Source organism: Sarcophilus harrisii, chromosome 5, assembly GCF_902635505.1.
Source record: "Sarcophilus harrisii chromosome 5, mSarHar1.11, whole genome shotgun sequence".
NCBI lineage: Eukaryota > Metazoa > Chordata > Mammalia > Dasyuromorphia > Dasyuridae > Sarcophilus > Sarcophilus harrisii.
In genome coordinates, this window is record NC_045430.1 from 64,244,293 (window position 1) to 64,261,525 (window position 17,233).

The 17,233-nt window shown below is 36.4% G+C and overlaps 1 protein-coding gene across 3 annotated transcripts in view; it reads right to left on the reverse strand.

Annotated features, from left to right (window-relative positions):
• Window positions 1-17,233, reverse strand: part of MICAL3 (microtubule associated monooxygenase, calponin and LIM domain containing 3) — a 252,128-nt gene that overhangs the window by 39,689 nt on the left and 195,206 nt on the right. For 2 of the 3 annotated variants that reach the window (XM_031939707.1, XM_031939708.1), the window contains exons 29-31: window positions 16,699-16,836; window positions 11,630-11,692; window positions 2,231-2,344 (exon numbers count right to left, since the gene is read on the reverse strand). In XM_031939707.1, the coding sequence (XP_031795567.1) occupies window positions 2,231-2,344; window positions 11,630-11,692; window positions 16,699-16,836 (315 nt within the window). The remainder of the gene's footprint in view (window positions 1-2,230; window positions 2,345-11,629; window positions 11,693-16,698; window positions 16,837-17,233) is intronic. The other variant, XM_031939709.1, reaches the window with a different exon arrangement.

Genomic DNA, 17,233 nt, shown 5'->3' on the forward strand with positions numbered 1-17,233 from the left:
CAATTACATGTTACATTCCACTCCCCACCCCAGCATCCTCTTCAATCTAGGGACTCAGACTTCTTTGCAGTTCCTAGAATAAGACATCTCATCTATTGGCACTAGGAATTTTCTCAGGCTGTCCTTCAATTCTAGAACTCTATTTTCACTTTTTCCTCTTTCTTCAAGGCTCTGCTGAAATCTCAACTTCTGCAAGAAGCTCTTCCCATTCACCTTAATCTTAGTCCCTCTTCTCCGAGATTATCCCCAATTTAGCCTTAGTTATACTCTTGTTTCTACAAAGTTGTTTATAAATGTTATCTTCCCTCATTAGAAAGTGGAGACCCTGACTATGGATCACAAAATTGCATTTTTACTTTTTTTTGGTTGTTGTTGGTTTACTTGTGTTTTTCTTTCTCATTTTCCCCATTTGATTTTTCTTGTGCAGCATGATAAACGTGGAAATATGTTTAGAAGAATTGTACATGTTTAACCTATACTGGATTAATTGCTGTCTAGAGGAGGTGAGAAGTAGGGATGGGGAGAGAAAAATTTGGAACAGGAGGTTTTGCAAAGTTGAATGTTGAAAACTATCTTTGCATATTTTTTTTTTCAGATTTTTTTTTTTACAATTTATTATTATTATAGGTTTTTATTTACAAGATATATGCATAGGTAATTTTTCAGCATTGACCCTCTTTGTACATATTTTTAAAAATAAAAAGTTACTATTAATTAAAAAAAAAAGAAAGTAGACTCCTTGAGAACAGGGATTATCTTAACAGGGATTATCTTTCTTTGTACGTCCAGTGTTTTGCACAGTGCTGGGTACATAGTAGGTATTTAATAAATGTTTGTTAACTTGAAGCCATTACATAAACCAATTACACTTCTGTCCTTTAAAGTTTGTACTTTCTTTTTCTATCTTTGCTGAGTTCTTTCTCTAAAAGTACTGCTTGTAGTCTTGATTTTCCTTCTAAAAAAAATTGGTGAAGAGCATCTTCCACATTCCAAAGCACCTTATCTAGCTTACTAATATTGTTGAGTCATTTTGTAGTCTTATTTGACTCTTTGTGCTCATTTTACAGATGAAGAAACTGAGTGATTTGCCCAGATACAGCTTAGTATCTCGGGCCACATTTGAACTCAGTAAGTTTTCCCAACTTTTGAGCAGATGCTCTATCTACTGTGTCACCTAGCTGCCCCATATATAGAGAATACTCAGTCTCAATACATCTTGCTGTGTTTTTTTTTTTTAAATTGAGGAACAATAATGTCTTTAGGAGAAGTCACAAATGAAAAGAAATAATATTGTACAGCTGCAGAGCACATGACTCAATTGCACTTTTCAATCTTTAGACGTTATCTCCAGTGGCCTCCCAGCCAGGGCTTTGTTTACCTTTACAGTCTCCTGAAGCCTAGACAGTTCTCTATGCCCAATTTCATATACAGTTCCTTGTTCTTTCTCTTTTCTGCTGCTTCATCTAATGTATTTCTTCCCTCTGTGCCTTTGCAGAGGTTAAGCTAGTCTAAGACTTAGCTCGGGTGCTACCTCTGATACAAAGTGATCCTAATCTTTGCAGCTAGTCCAATGTAGGCTCTATGAAAGTAGGGGGTTTCTTTATATCTCTTGAGCTTTGTATATAACTGGTAATTAATAAAAAAAATTATTGTTGAATAGAACTGGGTCATATTTTTCTTGTTCCTAACTGCCAGTATATTCCTGGGGGCAATAATCTTCTAGCATAGAGCAACTCAGATAGAAATGGGGGCCACTAATTTGTAAATACAAATTATATATGTATATATAAAAGATCCCCGCTAGATGAACATTAACTAGTTTTAAAATGCAATGCTATCTATATTTTATTGTATTTTTACTTATTTTCCCAATTTTTTACTTTACTCTTGATTCAAGCCACTTTTAGGAGGATACTTCTGATTTAAGGAATTTTGCCTAAAGCCAAAGAATTACCACATTGGGGTAATCTGGGTAAATTTCTAACTAGCTTCCCTTTGAAGGTGTATACACTAAGGTACACGCCATATTGTCAGCTGACCCAGGAAGGAAGGAAGAGATTGTCTTTTCTATTTATTTCCTTCTGTGGTTTGTTGAGTCATTTTTTGAGCTGGCAGTCTTAGGTTGTTTGCTTTTGTTTTTAAACTTGTTCCCAATTACCTACTGTGGTGTCCACACAGTTTGGGGTTTCCTACACTTGGATTTCCCCTTCACTTCTTTCATTACCCTTACCATCCTCCAACTCAGCACCAGTGTCTCCGGTGTCCCCATCTTCTGCAGCCTCTCCTTCCATCTCTGCAGGCTCAGTATCTACATCTTCCTCCAAATCATTTTCATCATATGGGGCTGCAATACAGAAAGGTTAAGAGAAGGAAGGAGACTATTTCCAGGGCAGGGAAAGGATGATAGTTACTCCAGGTAAATGATGGGATAGGGAACGTCTCCAGGGACAGCTGAGGCTTGATATGGGGATCAGGAGGATCTGAATATGACCAATATTTGGCTCAGATTTGGATCAAGTGGAGCAATTTTGCCTAGGTCAAGCAAAATTCTACAGTGACGTGAAAGGTAGAGACAAGCTTAAGATCCACTTAGGTTAACATCATCTTTCTTTTCTTCTCCTGGGATCTACAAAGGTCCAAAGCTCAATGTAGGTTGAAAGGGCAAGGACCAAGAAGAATGTTATCTTTTACTCTGGGAGAATTGAGCTTTCACCTGATTTCACGTTGTTCTAGTTTAATACTATTGAAAGAATCAGTAATCAGACTCCTTGGAGGTTCTGTATAGTTGGTCTAACTTCTCCCAGATCCTCACAACAGAGGTTATAGCTTTGCTTAAAGCAATTAGATCAACCCTTAAAAAGGAAAAAAAATCAAAGGAGAATGATAGTGGTGGTAATTAACACATATTTTGGATAAAACAAGATGTTTTAAGTACTACAAATATGAGAAAAAGCTTTAATCACCCTTATTTTTTCCCAAGGTTAAGTTAGCCTAGCCTTGTGCATGTGTTTATATAAACTTACCTGTTTAAAGCAAAAACCTTCTTTTGATCCTAACTCCTTTTCAAACTATCTCCCTATATAACTCTTTACTTACTGCTAACTTAGTCAAGAAAAAGTATATTCTACTGCATTCCATTTCCTTATTGTTAGTTTCCACCAATAATCAAATTCAGTGAATGATTTTTCCTTAGTTCTTGTCTTCTTACTGAACTTGTGGATAGAACATTTTTATGCAATATATAATATTTTACATTTATTATAAAATATTAAGTTATATTCATAAAAATGTGAAACCACTGCTATTAGATGATAAACTCTAATTATAAACCCCTTTGAGTATTTTTTCTCTACCTTGGGGTTTCCTTTATACTGTACATTTTTCTTTCTCCTACTTCATTTTCCCTCATTTCTTATAGCACACAAGTATTTATACCATTATATTCATGTACCACAATTTGTCTCCCACCCATTTCCATAACTAATAAATATCCCTTAGTTTTCAATATTGTTGTTTTTTCTTTTTTGCTACCACAAAAGAAGCAACCATTTTTGCACATATAAGATCTTTCCTCATTTCATTTAGGAGTGGTATAGATGGGTCAAAGGGCATGCATTTTTTTGTGCAAAAGTCTAAATTGCTTTCTAGGACAGCCCATTTGTAAGTGTATCAATATGCCTATAATTTCTGTAGTTCTTCCAAGTTTTATTTTGTCATCTTTGCCTATCTCATAGATGTAAAGTGGAATTTCAGAATTATTTTAATATGCATTTCTCTAGTTATTGCTAATTTGGAGTACTTTCTCATCTAGCTATAAATAACTTAATTTCTTTTTTTGAGGATTTCTCTGTCCATATCTCTATCACTAAATAAGATCTTTAGCAAAGAAATTTGTTGTAAAGATTCTGTGCCCATCTATAAACTCAGTCAGAAAACTATTTCTCTTCTAAACTTAGCTATATTGGATGTTGTGCAAAAACTTTTCGTAATCAAAATGGTCCATTTTATCTTCTATGATCCACTGTACCCCTTCTTTGGTCACAAATGTCTCTCTTATTCTTAAACCTGGCAAATTAATTCTTCTATTTCTGTAATTTGCTTATAATGTGACCCTTTATGTATAAGGGCACAAATCCATCTGGAACTTATCTTGATATAGATATCTTGATCTAATTTCTGCCATGTTGCTGTCCAGTTTTTCCAGCAGTTCTATTAAATAGTGAGACTTCACTGAAATCTAGGCTCCTAAGTTTGTTTTTAATTTGGTTTTTACCTAATCTATTTCACATGTCAACCTTTCTATTTTGTAATAAGTACCAAATTGCTATGAGAACTAGTATATTGTGGTATAATTTGAGATATGATACTGTTAGGCTCCTTTCCTTTTCACTTTTTAAAATTTTCATTTCATTTTCCTCTACTTGTCTATTTCCTTAATGAATCCTTTTTCTCCTTCTCCCTCCTTAAAATATGTGTTCATTGGTCTTGCTCTTCTTTCTAGACAGCCATCTCCTTTAGCAACCTCATTCACTACCATAGCATCAACCTTTCTTATCTCCAGACTTGACCTCTACTTGAAGGTTTCTAATTCACAATTTTAGCTACCTAGTAGAAATTACTTTCCTACAAAACAATGAATGCTTAAAATATCTAAATGTCATTATTTTTCTTTTGAAATTTGCTCTTCTTTTTGATCTATCTCAAATAACACAATTTTCCTTGCATCCAGGTGCCTACTATCCAATCAAGTTTCCAAGTACTACTAATTTTACCTCTACAAAATTTATTATAGCCACTGCTGCCTTCTAGATATTCTGCTGCTCTTAGTCAGGTCTTCATTACTAATTTCTGTTTGGACTATTAAAATAACCTCTTAATGGTTTTTATTCCAATCCACCCTCAGCTCTCTTAGCTTTTAAAATCCAATCCATTTTTCACACTACTGTGAGATTTATCTATCACATTTTTGTTCACAAACCTCCAATGACTCCCACTGCCTAAGGAATTATGTCTAAACAGCTTAATCTTGCATTCAAGGACCTTTATTATAGGGCTCCAAACTACTGTTTTTTCCTTCACACAGTATACTTGAACCAAAATGTATTACTCATCTTCCCTCAAATACATTCCTTGCTTTCCTTTCTTTCTATACCTAGGAAGTCCCTTCTTCTCTATCTCCACCTGCTCAAATTCCCTACCAGCATCCAGTAGAGCAGAAAAGCTCTCATGGAGGGGGGGGAAAGGTGGTATTTATGTTTCCCTTATATGAATTCCCCTGTCACTCTTTCTTATAAACCCTTTTGGCTAAGACAGCCATTTTCATTTTAAAACATGCCTTATCTCTGCTTCTTCTTGTTCTGTCATTTCAGTCACGTCTGACTTTTCATGACTCTGTTTGGAATTTTCTTGGCAAAGATACTGGAATGGTTTCCCAATTTCTTCTCCAGTTCATTTTACCGATGAGGAAACTGAGACAAATGTGGTTAAGTAATCCTGCTCAGGATCACACAGCTAATAAGTGTTGCAGCCCAGCACTTTATCCATTGTGGCACTCAGTTGCCCCATCTCTACTAACTAGATAATAAACTCTTTTGAGGGCAGTAACCCTATCTTATTGATATTTGTATTTCCTCACAATACCTGTAATCATATCCAACACACAGATAATAATCAGGAAATACTGGTTGCTTTAAAGCATATTGCTTTACTTGGTGATCAGTGAATCCAGACTAAAGAAAATAACATAAGGGGCAGCAATGTGACAAAGGGCAAAAATAATTGGACTTGGAGTCAGGCTGGAGCTGGATTCAAACTTTATCTTTGATTCCTCTAGCAAGGTAGCCATGAACATTTAAATTCTGAATTTCAATCGCCTCATCTGTAAGATGGGGATAAGAATACTTACATACTATTTGCCACAATGGGCTGTTCTGAGGGTCAAAAAAGAGAGGTTCTGTAAATCTTAAAGCACTATATGGACACTGGCTATTACCATAATAACAAGTCACTATCATTGCTGCATTTCATGGGAATTAAAAGTTCATCAATGTGGGTTATTTCCTGCTTTAGTATAGTACTTCTTACATGTGGGTCATCACTGGGAAACAGGTGGTAGCCTGCTTGAACCTATCAATTCCTTTCATCTGCCATTTGATTTTTCATAGAACACAGTGTGAGCACACAATGGGAGAAAATTTAGATTAGAAAGTTAAGCTTTTATACTGGGAACTTTCTTGGGACATAAAAAGCAATGTATGATTTCCCCAGTGTAATCCATTCTGTTCCCTTCCTCCTGGGTCATTCTGACTTTATGCATTCATTAGCTGTTGATCTCCCAGATGATGCAGTGGCCCAGCCTTCCAACTAAATGTCATAGTTTGGGCAATAGGTATTTTCATCCATTTAATTTATCCTCTATGGATTATCAAAGTTTTTTCTTTTGATTAGTCATAATTCACCTGGAGGAAGCCTTATTAATATTTTAGGGACTGATGCAATCTATAGAATTTCCTCCACATATAGGAGATCTTGTCCTTTATAAGGAATCTTTATTGCATTAGGGTTCAGACTGGAATATTCTCTTTTTAGTGGCGAATATCTCTGGCAATCATATGTATCTCCATTTTATGCCTTGTCTGAAATAATCAAAGAGTTGCTATTACAACTCTTCATCTCTAAGGCTGCATTTATCAAGGAAGTCTTGTATAATAATATTGATGACAGCTGCCAATGTTCTTAAGTGCTTTACAATTATTATTGTAATACAATAATATTGTAATACCTATTGGTATGTAGGTAGTGTTATCTTCATTTTATAAATAGGGATACTGAGACAGGGAATTAATGGTTTCCCCAGGACATAAAGCTATTAAGTATCTAGAAGCCATATCTGAATACAAGTCTCCCTAATTTTAGGCTGGATGCTCTATCTACTGTGCTACCTAGCTGTTTAACATTCATGAGACTTCTTATTGGAGAAGAACTGTAAAAGCTATCTTTTATAAATAAACAATGGGGGTAAAACTGAACAAACTATGGCATATTAACATAAGAAATAACAATTGATGGGAATTCTGAGGAATAGGGGAAGACATTTATGATACACAGTGAAGAAAACATGGCTGAGTTTTCCTTAACAATATACTAATGGCTACAATGATGTTAATGGAAAAATGATAAAAGGCTGCTCTGTATTCTGAGTAAATGTCCAATCACCTGGAACACAGGTGATAGAATAATTTCTTTTCTCTTGGTAAAGAAGGAGCATTACAGATGCTAAATGTTGCATAAGCTGACAGAAAAGGTTGTTGTGTTGGTTGATATTATTTAACTATTGTTCTTTGTTACAAGAGATAGTTCTCTGTGTGTGAATATATTAGGGAATAATGTGTTATGAAGTAAAAGGCACAAAGAAAGTCGGAACCCCCTCTCCCCCCCCAAAAAAGACTTTTATAACGATTAGAAGACAAGTATATAGGATGGTGTCTTCAATAACATTGGGGAGGTAATAATAGAATTTGTTGTTTTTTCTCAGGTCATTTCCAGCATGAGGTCATTCATGCACATTTTGGTCCAACAGACTAGGACCTCAGAGTCACTTCTCCTTCCTCAGGGGGGAGCTTAAGTCCAACGAATTAGTTCCACTGCCATGGGATGATGCCTTTTTTCCTATTTTTTTGTCAATGATATCATGTATAACTAGGTTATAGTCGTCATATTATCCTTTCTTTTAATCTGATATCGATTTTTAATTTGACTTTTAACTAGTTGATGGTCTGACTACACACAGACACCTGAATATTTCTGAAATAACTTCCAGAATAGTTAATATTTTTCTGTTAAGACAGAGAAAATTAGATATATATTTTGTGAGTGTCTGGTATTTGCCATATCTAGTCACCTCTCTTCATGAACCTCTTCATGTAACATAAGCATGAAGTTTCTAAGTCTACATACTTACAGCATCTTTCATTTCTTAAACCTGAACTATATTCTCCTGTGTACTTTCTGACATACTTGCTTGTGTCCAACTTCCTAATAATGTGACAAAATATCAAACAATCCCTACCATTCCTACGTATGGTTTTCTCCCCTTACACAGCTACAATCCTGTTTCTAGCCATTGATACTCTCCTCCAGACAATCACAACTCAGTTAACTGGACTTCTTTCCCCTTTCCAATCCATTCTCCACACAAAAACCTAAATAATTTCCCCAAAATACATATCACTCTCCTGCACAAAAAAAGGAAGAAAGTGAAAAGCAAACAAAAAAACCTTCAGTGTTTTTTTATTTGCCTATTTAAGATATAAAATGTCAACTACTGACATTTGTTTCTTCACAAGCTGACTCACACTTTCTATTCTAGTTTGACTTTCATACTACTCCCCTTTACAAACTTCATGTTTAAGCCCACTGGCTTCTGTTTCTTCCCACAAATTGTCTCCTATGCTTGCCATTCATTTCTCCCCTCAAGCCTCAGTTTCATGGGCTGCTTCCTTGTGATACATTCTTGGAGCCCTGCCCCTTTGCTTTGCCCCACTCCCCCATCCCACCACTGTGGTTACCCCTTACTTTTTATTTTCTTTATCATATACTTTTCTGTGTCCGTGTCATACCTCTCTGGCAGAATGTGAGCTCCTTGAGGGTAAGAGGGTAAGGACTATTTCATATGTGCAGGGGAGGGAATTAATAAACATTTGTTAAATTGAATTGAAACTATGTTGCAAGTGATTTAAGTTCTTGAAATTTGCCCCTCGCCCACACCCTTTTTTCCCTTCTTTGAAGACAAACACTGCAAGATGAATGAATGGCCTTTGAGAGCACAATGAAATAAAATTCTGTTTATCCAAGGAGATACTGTGAGCCATTCATTCTTTCTTTTAAGTGGCTCATACATTTTGTCTTCTGGTTTAACTGATTTCACAAATGTCAATACTGATGTGGTTCAGTTCTTTTAATGTGATGATTCAATGATTACCCTCTTTCAGAGTCCAATTAATGTTTACAGACTATCTAAAAACAAATCTGATGAGCCCCTTCTGCCTTTCTTCCCCCCACTCCTCACTCCTTCAGAAGTAGAGAGGGATATTGGTCACTTTTCCCTTTTTCTGTTTCATAAGTTGCAACAATCAAAAGATTCAAAGCCATTCAAGGATGAGACTAATGTTCTGACTTTGCTATTAATTAAACATAGTTTGTGAATCACAGTCCATGATAGAGCAACACAAAGAGTAAGAAATACTCATTTGATTAGATTTTACAGGGAAACAGGACAAGAACACAACCTGGTTTCTCAAAGTGTCCTTCCAACTAGATAGTCTAATCTCCAAGATCCCTATGGGAACCTGATATGAGAGGAGCAGGAACTCTGCCATAAAATGTCCATTTTTGCACCTCCTCTCAATTATACAAAGGGCAATTCACAATTAGCTTTAAGAATATAAATGGATAAAAAGTGTTAGGTCTCTGAGACAGACATAAATTTTATGGAAAAATGGTATTTTTTCAGTTTAAAAATTCTTCTAGATCTACTTGGGCTGATTTTAAATCCATGCTTCAAACTTCTGAAGGTGTCATGCCCTTCTCAATAAACTCCTATGGCTTTCCATCACCTCTACACATTTTTCTGTTTGATTTAAATTTTTTAACAATATTTAAACATGTTATTACATACTACTCTTCACTAGACATCTCATGGTCCAGTCAAATGGCCTTCTGCATGTTCCTCAAACATGGCACTCTTTCAGCTCTACCTTTGCATCTGTCCCCTAAGCCTGGAATGCACTCCCCTCCCTCCTCCTTATACTGTTGAACAGGGGTCCTCAAACTATGTCCCACGGGCCAGATGCAGCAGCTGAAGACATTTATCTGCCTCACCCAGGGCTATGAAGTTTCTTTATTTAAAGGCCCACAAAACAATGTTTTTGTTTTTACTATAGTCCGACCCTCCAATAGTCTGAGGGACAGTGAACTGGCCCCCTATTTAAAAAAATTTGAGGACCCCTGCTGTAGAATCTTTGGTTCCCTTCAAGATTCAATTAAATTGTGGTCTTTTGCATGAGACTTTAAATGCTCTGATGCTATAAACATTCCCCTTAGAATCTTAGGATGTGCTTTTTTTTTCAATCACTCAAGCTCTGTTTCACTGGAGAGGAGAATACAAGGTTCTCAAATCAAAAGCCACCAAATTGATTTTTTAAGGGACATATCCAACTGTCCCTGCTCAAATCTTTTAGCAGATCTATTAAAATCTTTTACCAGATTGGAGAAATAAAACATCAGGTAGGAAATAGCTCCTGGTTTTATATCAAGCAGCTAAGTAAACAGTATTGGCCATGAGTCCATTGCTCCAAAGAATTAGAGAGTCGATGTGAATGCTTATGAACTAGAAAATAAAACCACCATTGCTGTTGAAAAATAGACTGGGGAGCACAGGAGATCATTAGATAAAGTTTCCCAATCAGGCAATCTAGTTTACTGGATGACTGGGCTGATCTCCTGGTCCTTGATCAAATATTTCTATTTTTAATTTACAGTGTTAGGAGGAAGAAGACATTAAAATCTCCTGAAGATACCTTCAAAGAAACAATTCAGTCACATATGTCAAAAATGAAAAAGCAAATGGTAAATAACATTGCAACAGCAGCTAATGTTGAAAGATACAGCCTGGGCAAGGGAGTGGAGGACTGATTTGGGGTTAGGATGGAGAGCAAAGTGCCAGAAGCTGCCACACCAATCACTGAGCTATATATGGTGAAAGCTGGAAATCCCTGATCTTTATGTATTCTGAGACTTCAGTCTTGTCAAGTCTTCTAGAGATCCAAATGGCTAGTGATTTATACTCATAGCAGCATATTCTTTATATTTGAACTAGGCAACAGATGGAATTTCTTCTCTTGATTTAATGCTTTGAACACTTGGACTTCCAACTTTTTTCCTCTATTGCAAGTAAGAAAGACGGGGGAGGGCAGGTCACGAAGGTGGTAGGAAATATAAATCCTGTTATTCCTTATCCCGTAAGAGCTCTTAATCTAGAATGGACAGTTGACCTCATCAACCTCATACAGCTTATAATTTGTAGAACAAGCTGATATTTTCTAGTTATAGTGGTTACTAGGTGGCTCACTTCCCTTGGCTTTAGTTAAACAATATGCACCATTTCTGTTCTTTTTCAGTCTTGCAGTTATCATTTCACTCCATAAAAAACTAACTGTTTCTTCCCATTTCCTCTTCTGGGAGTCCTCAGTGGTTTTGTGGAATTCTTCCAAATTCCTTTGCTCTCATATCTTAGTCCTTCTGCAGATTTTAGTTGAAACCCCAAAGCTAAAAATATATTTCTTCACTTTCTTGGCACTTACTCAACTCTTCATACCCGCCTATTTGACCTATATCCTACTTACAATATCACTTTTCTTGGACTGTGCCTTGCAAGGGTTAAGATGAATATCTGGTTCATGCAAGAATGGCTGTCTGAGCAAGGCATGCAATGCACACTCCCTCCCTCCATCCCACCCTATCCTGAGCATGCAGGAGCAACAGGGCAGAATTCTGTTAAGAGACCAGCTGGACTGCTGAGCTTAAGGAGCGGTTATTGTGAATCGATATAGAAGAAATATCACCAGACTACCTCCAGAGACCGTCTCCAGCCAGGCCTGCACTGCTGCGTGGCGTAGGGAAGGAAGGTCAGGCACTGAATTTAAAACAAATGATAAATGCAACATTACACAGAGGTATACACTTCTAATGCTGTGGAACAAGGTGATTTCAAGGAACCAAGAAGAGAAGCGAACCTTGGGAGGTATCAGAAGGTTGAGAACAGGATTAGACTCTCACCTGGGGTAGCACATTTCAAATACTGAGAGCTATGTTCGTGACATGTAGAGAAAGGGAGGAGGAATAACTAACAAAAGTCCATTGGAATACAAAGTCAAAGAGACACCCTATTCTGAAAGAGACTTTGGTAACAAAAGCAAACAACATTTTGGGGGAATGGAGAGAGGGTGGGAAGGTCTTGAGACAAACATTTGAGAAATGACTCTGAGAAAACCTTTTAAATATTCCCTCTCTTTGTTCCCTTTTTCTTACATATATCAGGTAAGATAAGGTAAAGAAATATAATAACTCATATTACACACACACATACACACATGGTAGGTTTGACTTTTTCTGGCAAATGTTCATTACCCAACTCGGAAGCAATTCCTAACCATTTTAATTGCTTTCAGCTGGGCTCCCATTTGGTCTGGTAGCCTAATGAAAACCTGAATCTCATCAGGACCTTACAGAGAAGGTCCCTGAAGCAAAAATAATTCAAGGACTTGGCAGAGATTGATTCATTACTCACAAGATCTCACACAGCAGTACTTTTATCATGTATACTTGGGTAAACTATTGTGGGGATGGGTAAAAGGAAAGAAACTTCTTGCCCCTGCAAATCCCATCCTCTCCCACCTTCCTCAGCAGACTTCCCCCACCATTGCCCCCGCTTTCTCTCCAATCTTCAATATTTCCCTCTCTTCTGGTTCTTCTCCTGTCATTTGTTCCTATCCCTCAATTACCCTCAATATATCCGCCATGCTCACCAACTATCACTCAATATCTCCTCCAATTCTCAGCCAAACTTGAAAAAGTTTATAACAAATGTCTCTACTTTCTCCTGGCATCTTTTTCTAAAATCTTGAAAGCTGGTTTCTGACTTTATTATTCAATTGAAACAGCATTCTTTCAAGTTGTTTAATTAGGAGATCCCTCTTTATTTCTCTCTCTGGCAGCAAGTAGTGCAAGGGACAGTGTGCTGGGCTTGGAATCAAAAAGAACCTGGCCTCAGACACTTAATAGCTATGTGATCCTGGACAAATTACTTAGCCTCTCAGTTTCCTTAATTGTAAAATGGAGATAATAATAACACCAGCCTCCCAGGATTGTCATGAGGATTAAATGAGATATTTGTTCAAAGTGCTCAGCACATGGTGGGCACTAAATAAATGCTTATACCCTTCCATTCTCACTTCTTCTGTGGAATATTCGACACTATTGACTACTTTCTTTTATGAGATGCTATTTCCCCTCTGGGTTTTTGTAACTCTTTTGGATTGGTTTTGCTCTTACTTCTCTGATCTCCTTTTCTCAGTCTCTTTTGTTAGATGTTCATCAACATCATATCCAGTAACTGCGAATGTCCCCTAGGTACTCTTTGACCCTCTTCTCTTTTCTCTCTATACTTTCTCAATTGATCTCATCAGCTCCTATGGGTTTAATTATTATCCCTCTGCAGATAATTCCTAGATCTATTTATTCTCTTCTGAGATCCAGTCTTTCAGCTTCAGTTGTCTGTTAGACACCTTGTCCTCTACACAGACTTCTCAAACTAAACCCACCCTAAACTGAATTCAGCTCTTTCCTACCATCTTCCAAATTTCTTTCTCATTTTTAAGCTGCTACTGATCTTTTCAGTCATGTAGGTTCATCTGGTTTCAACCCAGGTTTTCATCCTCTTGCATGTGCTATAGATTTAATAAGATAACGAGTCCTGTAATTTGTTTCTCTGTGACCTCTCCATTTGCACAGACACCATCCTAATTCAGGTCCTTATCATCCAAACTATTAAAAGTTTTCTAAGTGTTCTCCCTAACTCAAGTCTTCCTGAGTCCATCTACACAGCTGTCAGTGATTTTCCTAAGGTGAGAGTTAGAATACTCCCCCAACCCCCAATCAATAAACTCCAGTGGTTTCTTCTTACCTCCAGGATTAAATATAAAGTCTTTCGTTTGGCATTTAAGACTCTTCAAAATAGGAACCCTTCTATTATTTCCAAATCTCTAAAATTCTATTTGTCATCATGAACTCTACAATCCAGCCATACTAGCTTATTTGGGTTCCTTGCAAAGAACACTACATCTCTCATCTCTGTGCCTCTGCATTGGCTATTCCTCATGCCTAAAATTCTCTTTCTCACAACACCTGAGTCTCAGAATCCTTGGCTTTCTTTTAAGACGAAGCTCAAGAGCTTTCTCCTCCAGGAGGTCCTCTGTCAGAGCCATCCTTTGTAAGTTTACCTTCTATATATTTTATATTTATCTTGTACGTTTTAATTTATAAATGTTTTCTTTCCTTAGAATGTGAGCTCTCTAAGGTTAGGAACTATTTGTTTTTACTTTATACCCACAGTGTCTGGCATATGCTTGTTGCCTGATTATTTGATTGATATGCATTACGGCTAAAGTTGTGCTAAACTTTAGAACCTCAAACTATGTTACAAAGTAGCTGTCATCAAATCCATTTAGTAGTGGTTAAAATAAATAGGAAGTAGGTTAATGGAACAAACTAGGAAAGGGAAAATCAAAAACAATGGAATTGATAATCCAATATTCAACAAAGCAGGAACTATAAGCTGCTAAGGAAAGAACTTCCTGTTTGATAAAATTACTAGGAAAATGGAAAAGAAACAGCTAAAGGTAGGAGACATATTCTTAACCCAAACAAGGATTAAAAATATGATTAAAAAATAAAAATATGAAAGATGACATAAATAATTCTGATTATATGAAAGTGAAAAACTTCTTCACAAACAAAATTAATCAGTCTAAGATAAAAAGGAAAGAAGATGAATAGGAAAAAAAATCTTGGACAAATTTCTCAGATAAGGGTTTGGTATACAAGATATACAGAAAACTAACATACATACATACATACATATATATATGTATATGTATACACCCACATGTAGGTACATACCTGTACATATATAAATAAAAAAAAAGTGATTAAAGCATATGAAGAAACTTCTCAAAAGGAGGACTACACATTTTTAATAACCATAGGAAAATAGCTCCAAATTGCTAATATTAAGAGAAATATATTACTTCATACCTGGAAAATTCACAAAGATGAGGAAAAAAAAGATGGGAATAGTCAGAATTGGAAAGCTTATGAGAAGATAATGAATTGCTGGTGGAGACATGAATCTGCACACCTATTTTGGAAAGAAATGTGGAATTATACAAATTAAAGTGACTTAACTTGTCCATTCCTTTGATCCAGAGTCCACTATTAGACTTATATCCCAAGGAATTTATTGATTAAAATAAAGAACCCAAATATATCAAACAATACTTTTTGTGGTAGCAAAGAACTGGAAACAAAGTAGGATACCCAATGACTGAGAATGGGTCAAAAACTAGCACTTAATAAATATTTGATGACCTGACAAACAAGGGTACATGAATTACAACTGTGCTTTAGAAATGATGAATATGATAACTATAGAGAAGATCTACATGAACTGATGCAGAGTAAAGTAAGTAAAGGCAGGAAAATGATATGTACGATAACTACAGCATGGTAAACGAAAGGGCCAAAACTCTGGAGAAGTATACTTTAAACAAGGATACTTACAACAAAGTGTCAACTCAGTGTGATTGATGAAATGATGGTTCTCTAGTTTAAATATACTCAGTACTTAGTACGGTGATGTAATGCTTGTCTAGTTCACACATAGTGTGCTGTAATGATGCAATTGTAATAGGGTATTTAAGGACTGAGAGGACTGTAAATGAGATTCCATTTTTGACCATCCCCTTTTACATTTTTCTTAAGAATTATATGAAGGGGCAGCTGAGTGATGCAGTGGATAGAGCACTGGAGCATCAGCCCTGAAGTCAGGAGGATCTGGTCTTAGACACTTACCATTTCCTAGCTGTGTGACCCTGGGCAAGTCACATAACCCCAATTGCCTCAGGGGAAAAAAATCTAGAAATTATTTGGAGAAGTGAGGTTACTTTAAAAAAATATCTAGAATTCATTCCATGAAAACTTGTAGATATTTCTAGAATCCTTCTGGCCTAATTTTCTTCTCCAGAAAACTCTGCGATAAGTGTCCCTGAGCATATTCATCTTCCATCTACAAACTTGCATTTTTGTGGCTGTCATTTAGTTGCTTTCAGTTATGTCCAACTCTTCATAACCACATTTGGCATTTTTATGACAAAGATACTGGAGTGATTTGCTATTTCCTTCTCCAGCTCATTTTATAGATGAGATAATTGAGGCAAACAAAGTTACTCAGAGTAAGTAACACAGCTAATAAGTAAGTGTCTGATGACAGCTTTGAACTCAGTTCTCCCCGACTCCAGGTCCTGTACAATATTCACTGTGCCACCTAGCTATCCCAAATCTCCCATACATACATATATATCTAAATGGATCTATGTATATGTGTATGTTGGGGCATAAGGCCACAAATTTATTTATAGATACACATACATTTCATCAATACAATGCCAGCAGAATTCACAAAATGTACAAAGGTGGACTAACCCAACTTATAATGACCACAAGGGAAAAAAAATAAACTTACTTTTTAAGAGTAAAGCTTATCTATTGTTTTGCATTAAAAGGTCCAGGACCAAAAGACCTTAAATGCTTGGAAAACTTTACATATGCTGGAAAAGAATCCAAGGGAAAACACCATATCTAAGATTAGGAAAATAAAATGTTTTTTTGGCCCCACTTCTAAGCAATTTGATGGATATTCCCCTAAAGAGGAACTCTTCTACACAAAGAAGTTGTTAAGAAGTATTCAGATAGTACCCAAAGTACTTCCAAGTGATCTGATGGATCTTCCCCTAAGGAGGAAGTCTTCTACACAAAAAAGTTGTTAAGTATTCAGACAGTATCCATAGCCTTAGTGCAGTTTACCTCTGGAGCTGGAGGACTTGGAGGTAGACACCATTTTATCCTCCTCCTCTTTTTCACGTATGTGTGTCCAGTGTACATCTGCCTGGATCTCCAGGGGATCGACTAGATTTACAATCTGCTGTAGCTTCAGATTCCCAGCTGGCATAGCAAGGACAGGGTGAAAGGGATATGGGAGGTAGAAAAGATTGGGAGAAAATAAGGAAGGGGAAAGCAAAAATCAGGGAAGGTGAAACAAGGACAAAGAATCACAAGAAGGGAAACAGAGAAATCACAATATTTGTTAAGATAGCATACAGAAGTGAGATTTGAAATAGGCAGGCAACCACAGAAACTTTCCCACTGTTCACTTAATCGGATTGAGCAATTTAGTAATTTCAAGAATTGAAAATTCAATGCAATTTAGTATTGGTCAATCTAAGCAATACCACTGTGGAAGTATATCCATTTCCTTCGGATGTTTTCTTTCTTTGAGATGGCAGTTTGGTATACCAATTTCATCTACTTAGAATCAAATCCAAGACTCTTTCTTTCAAAA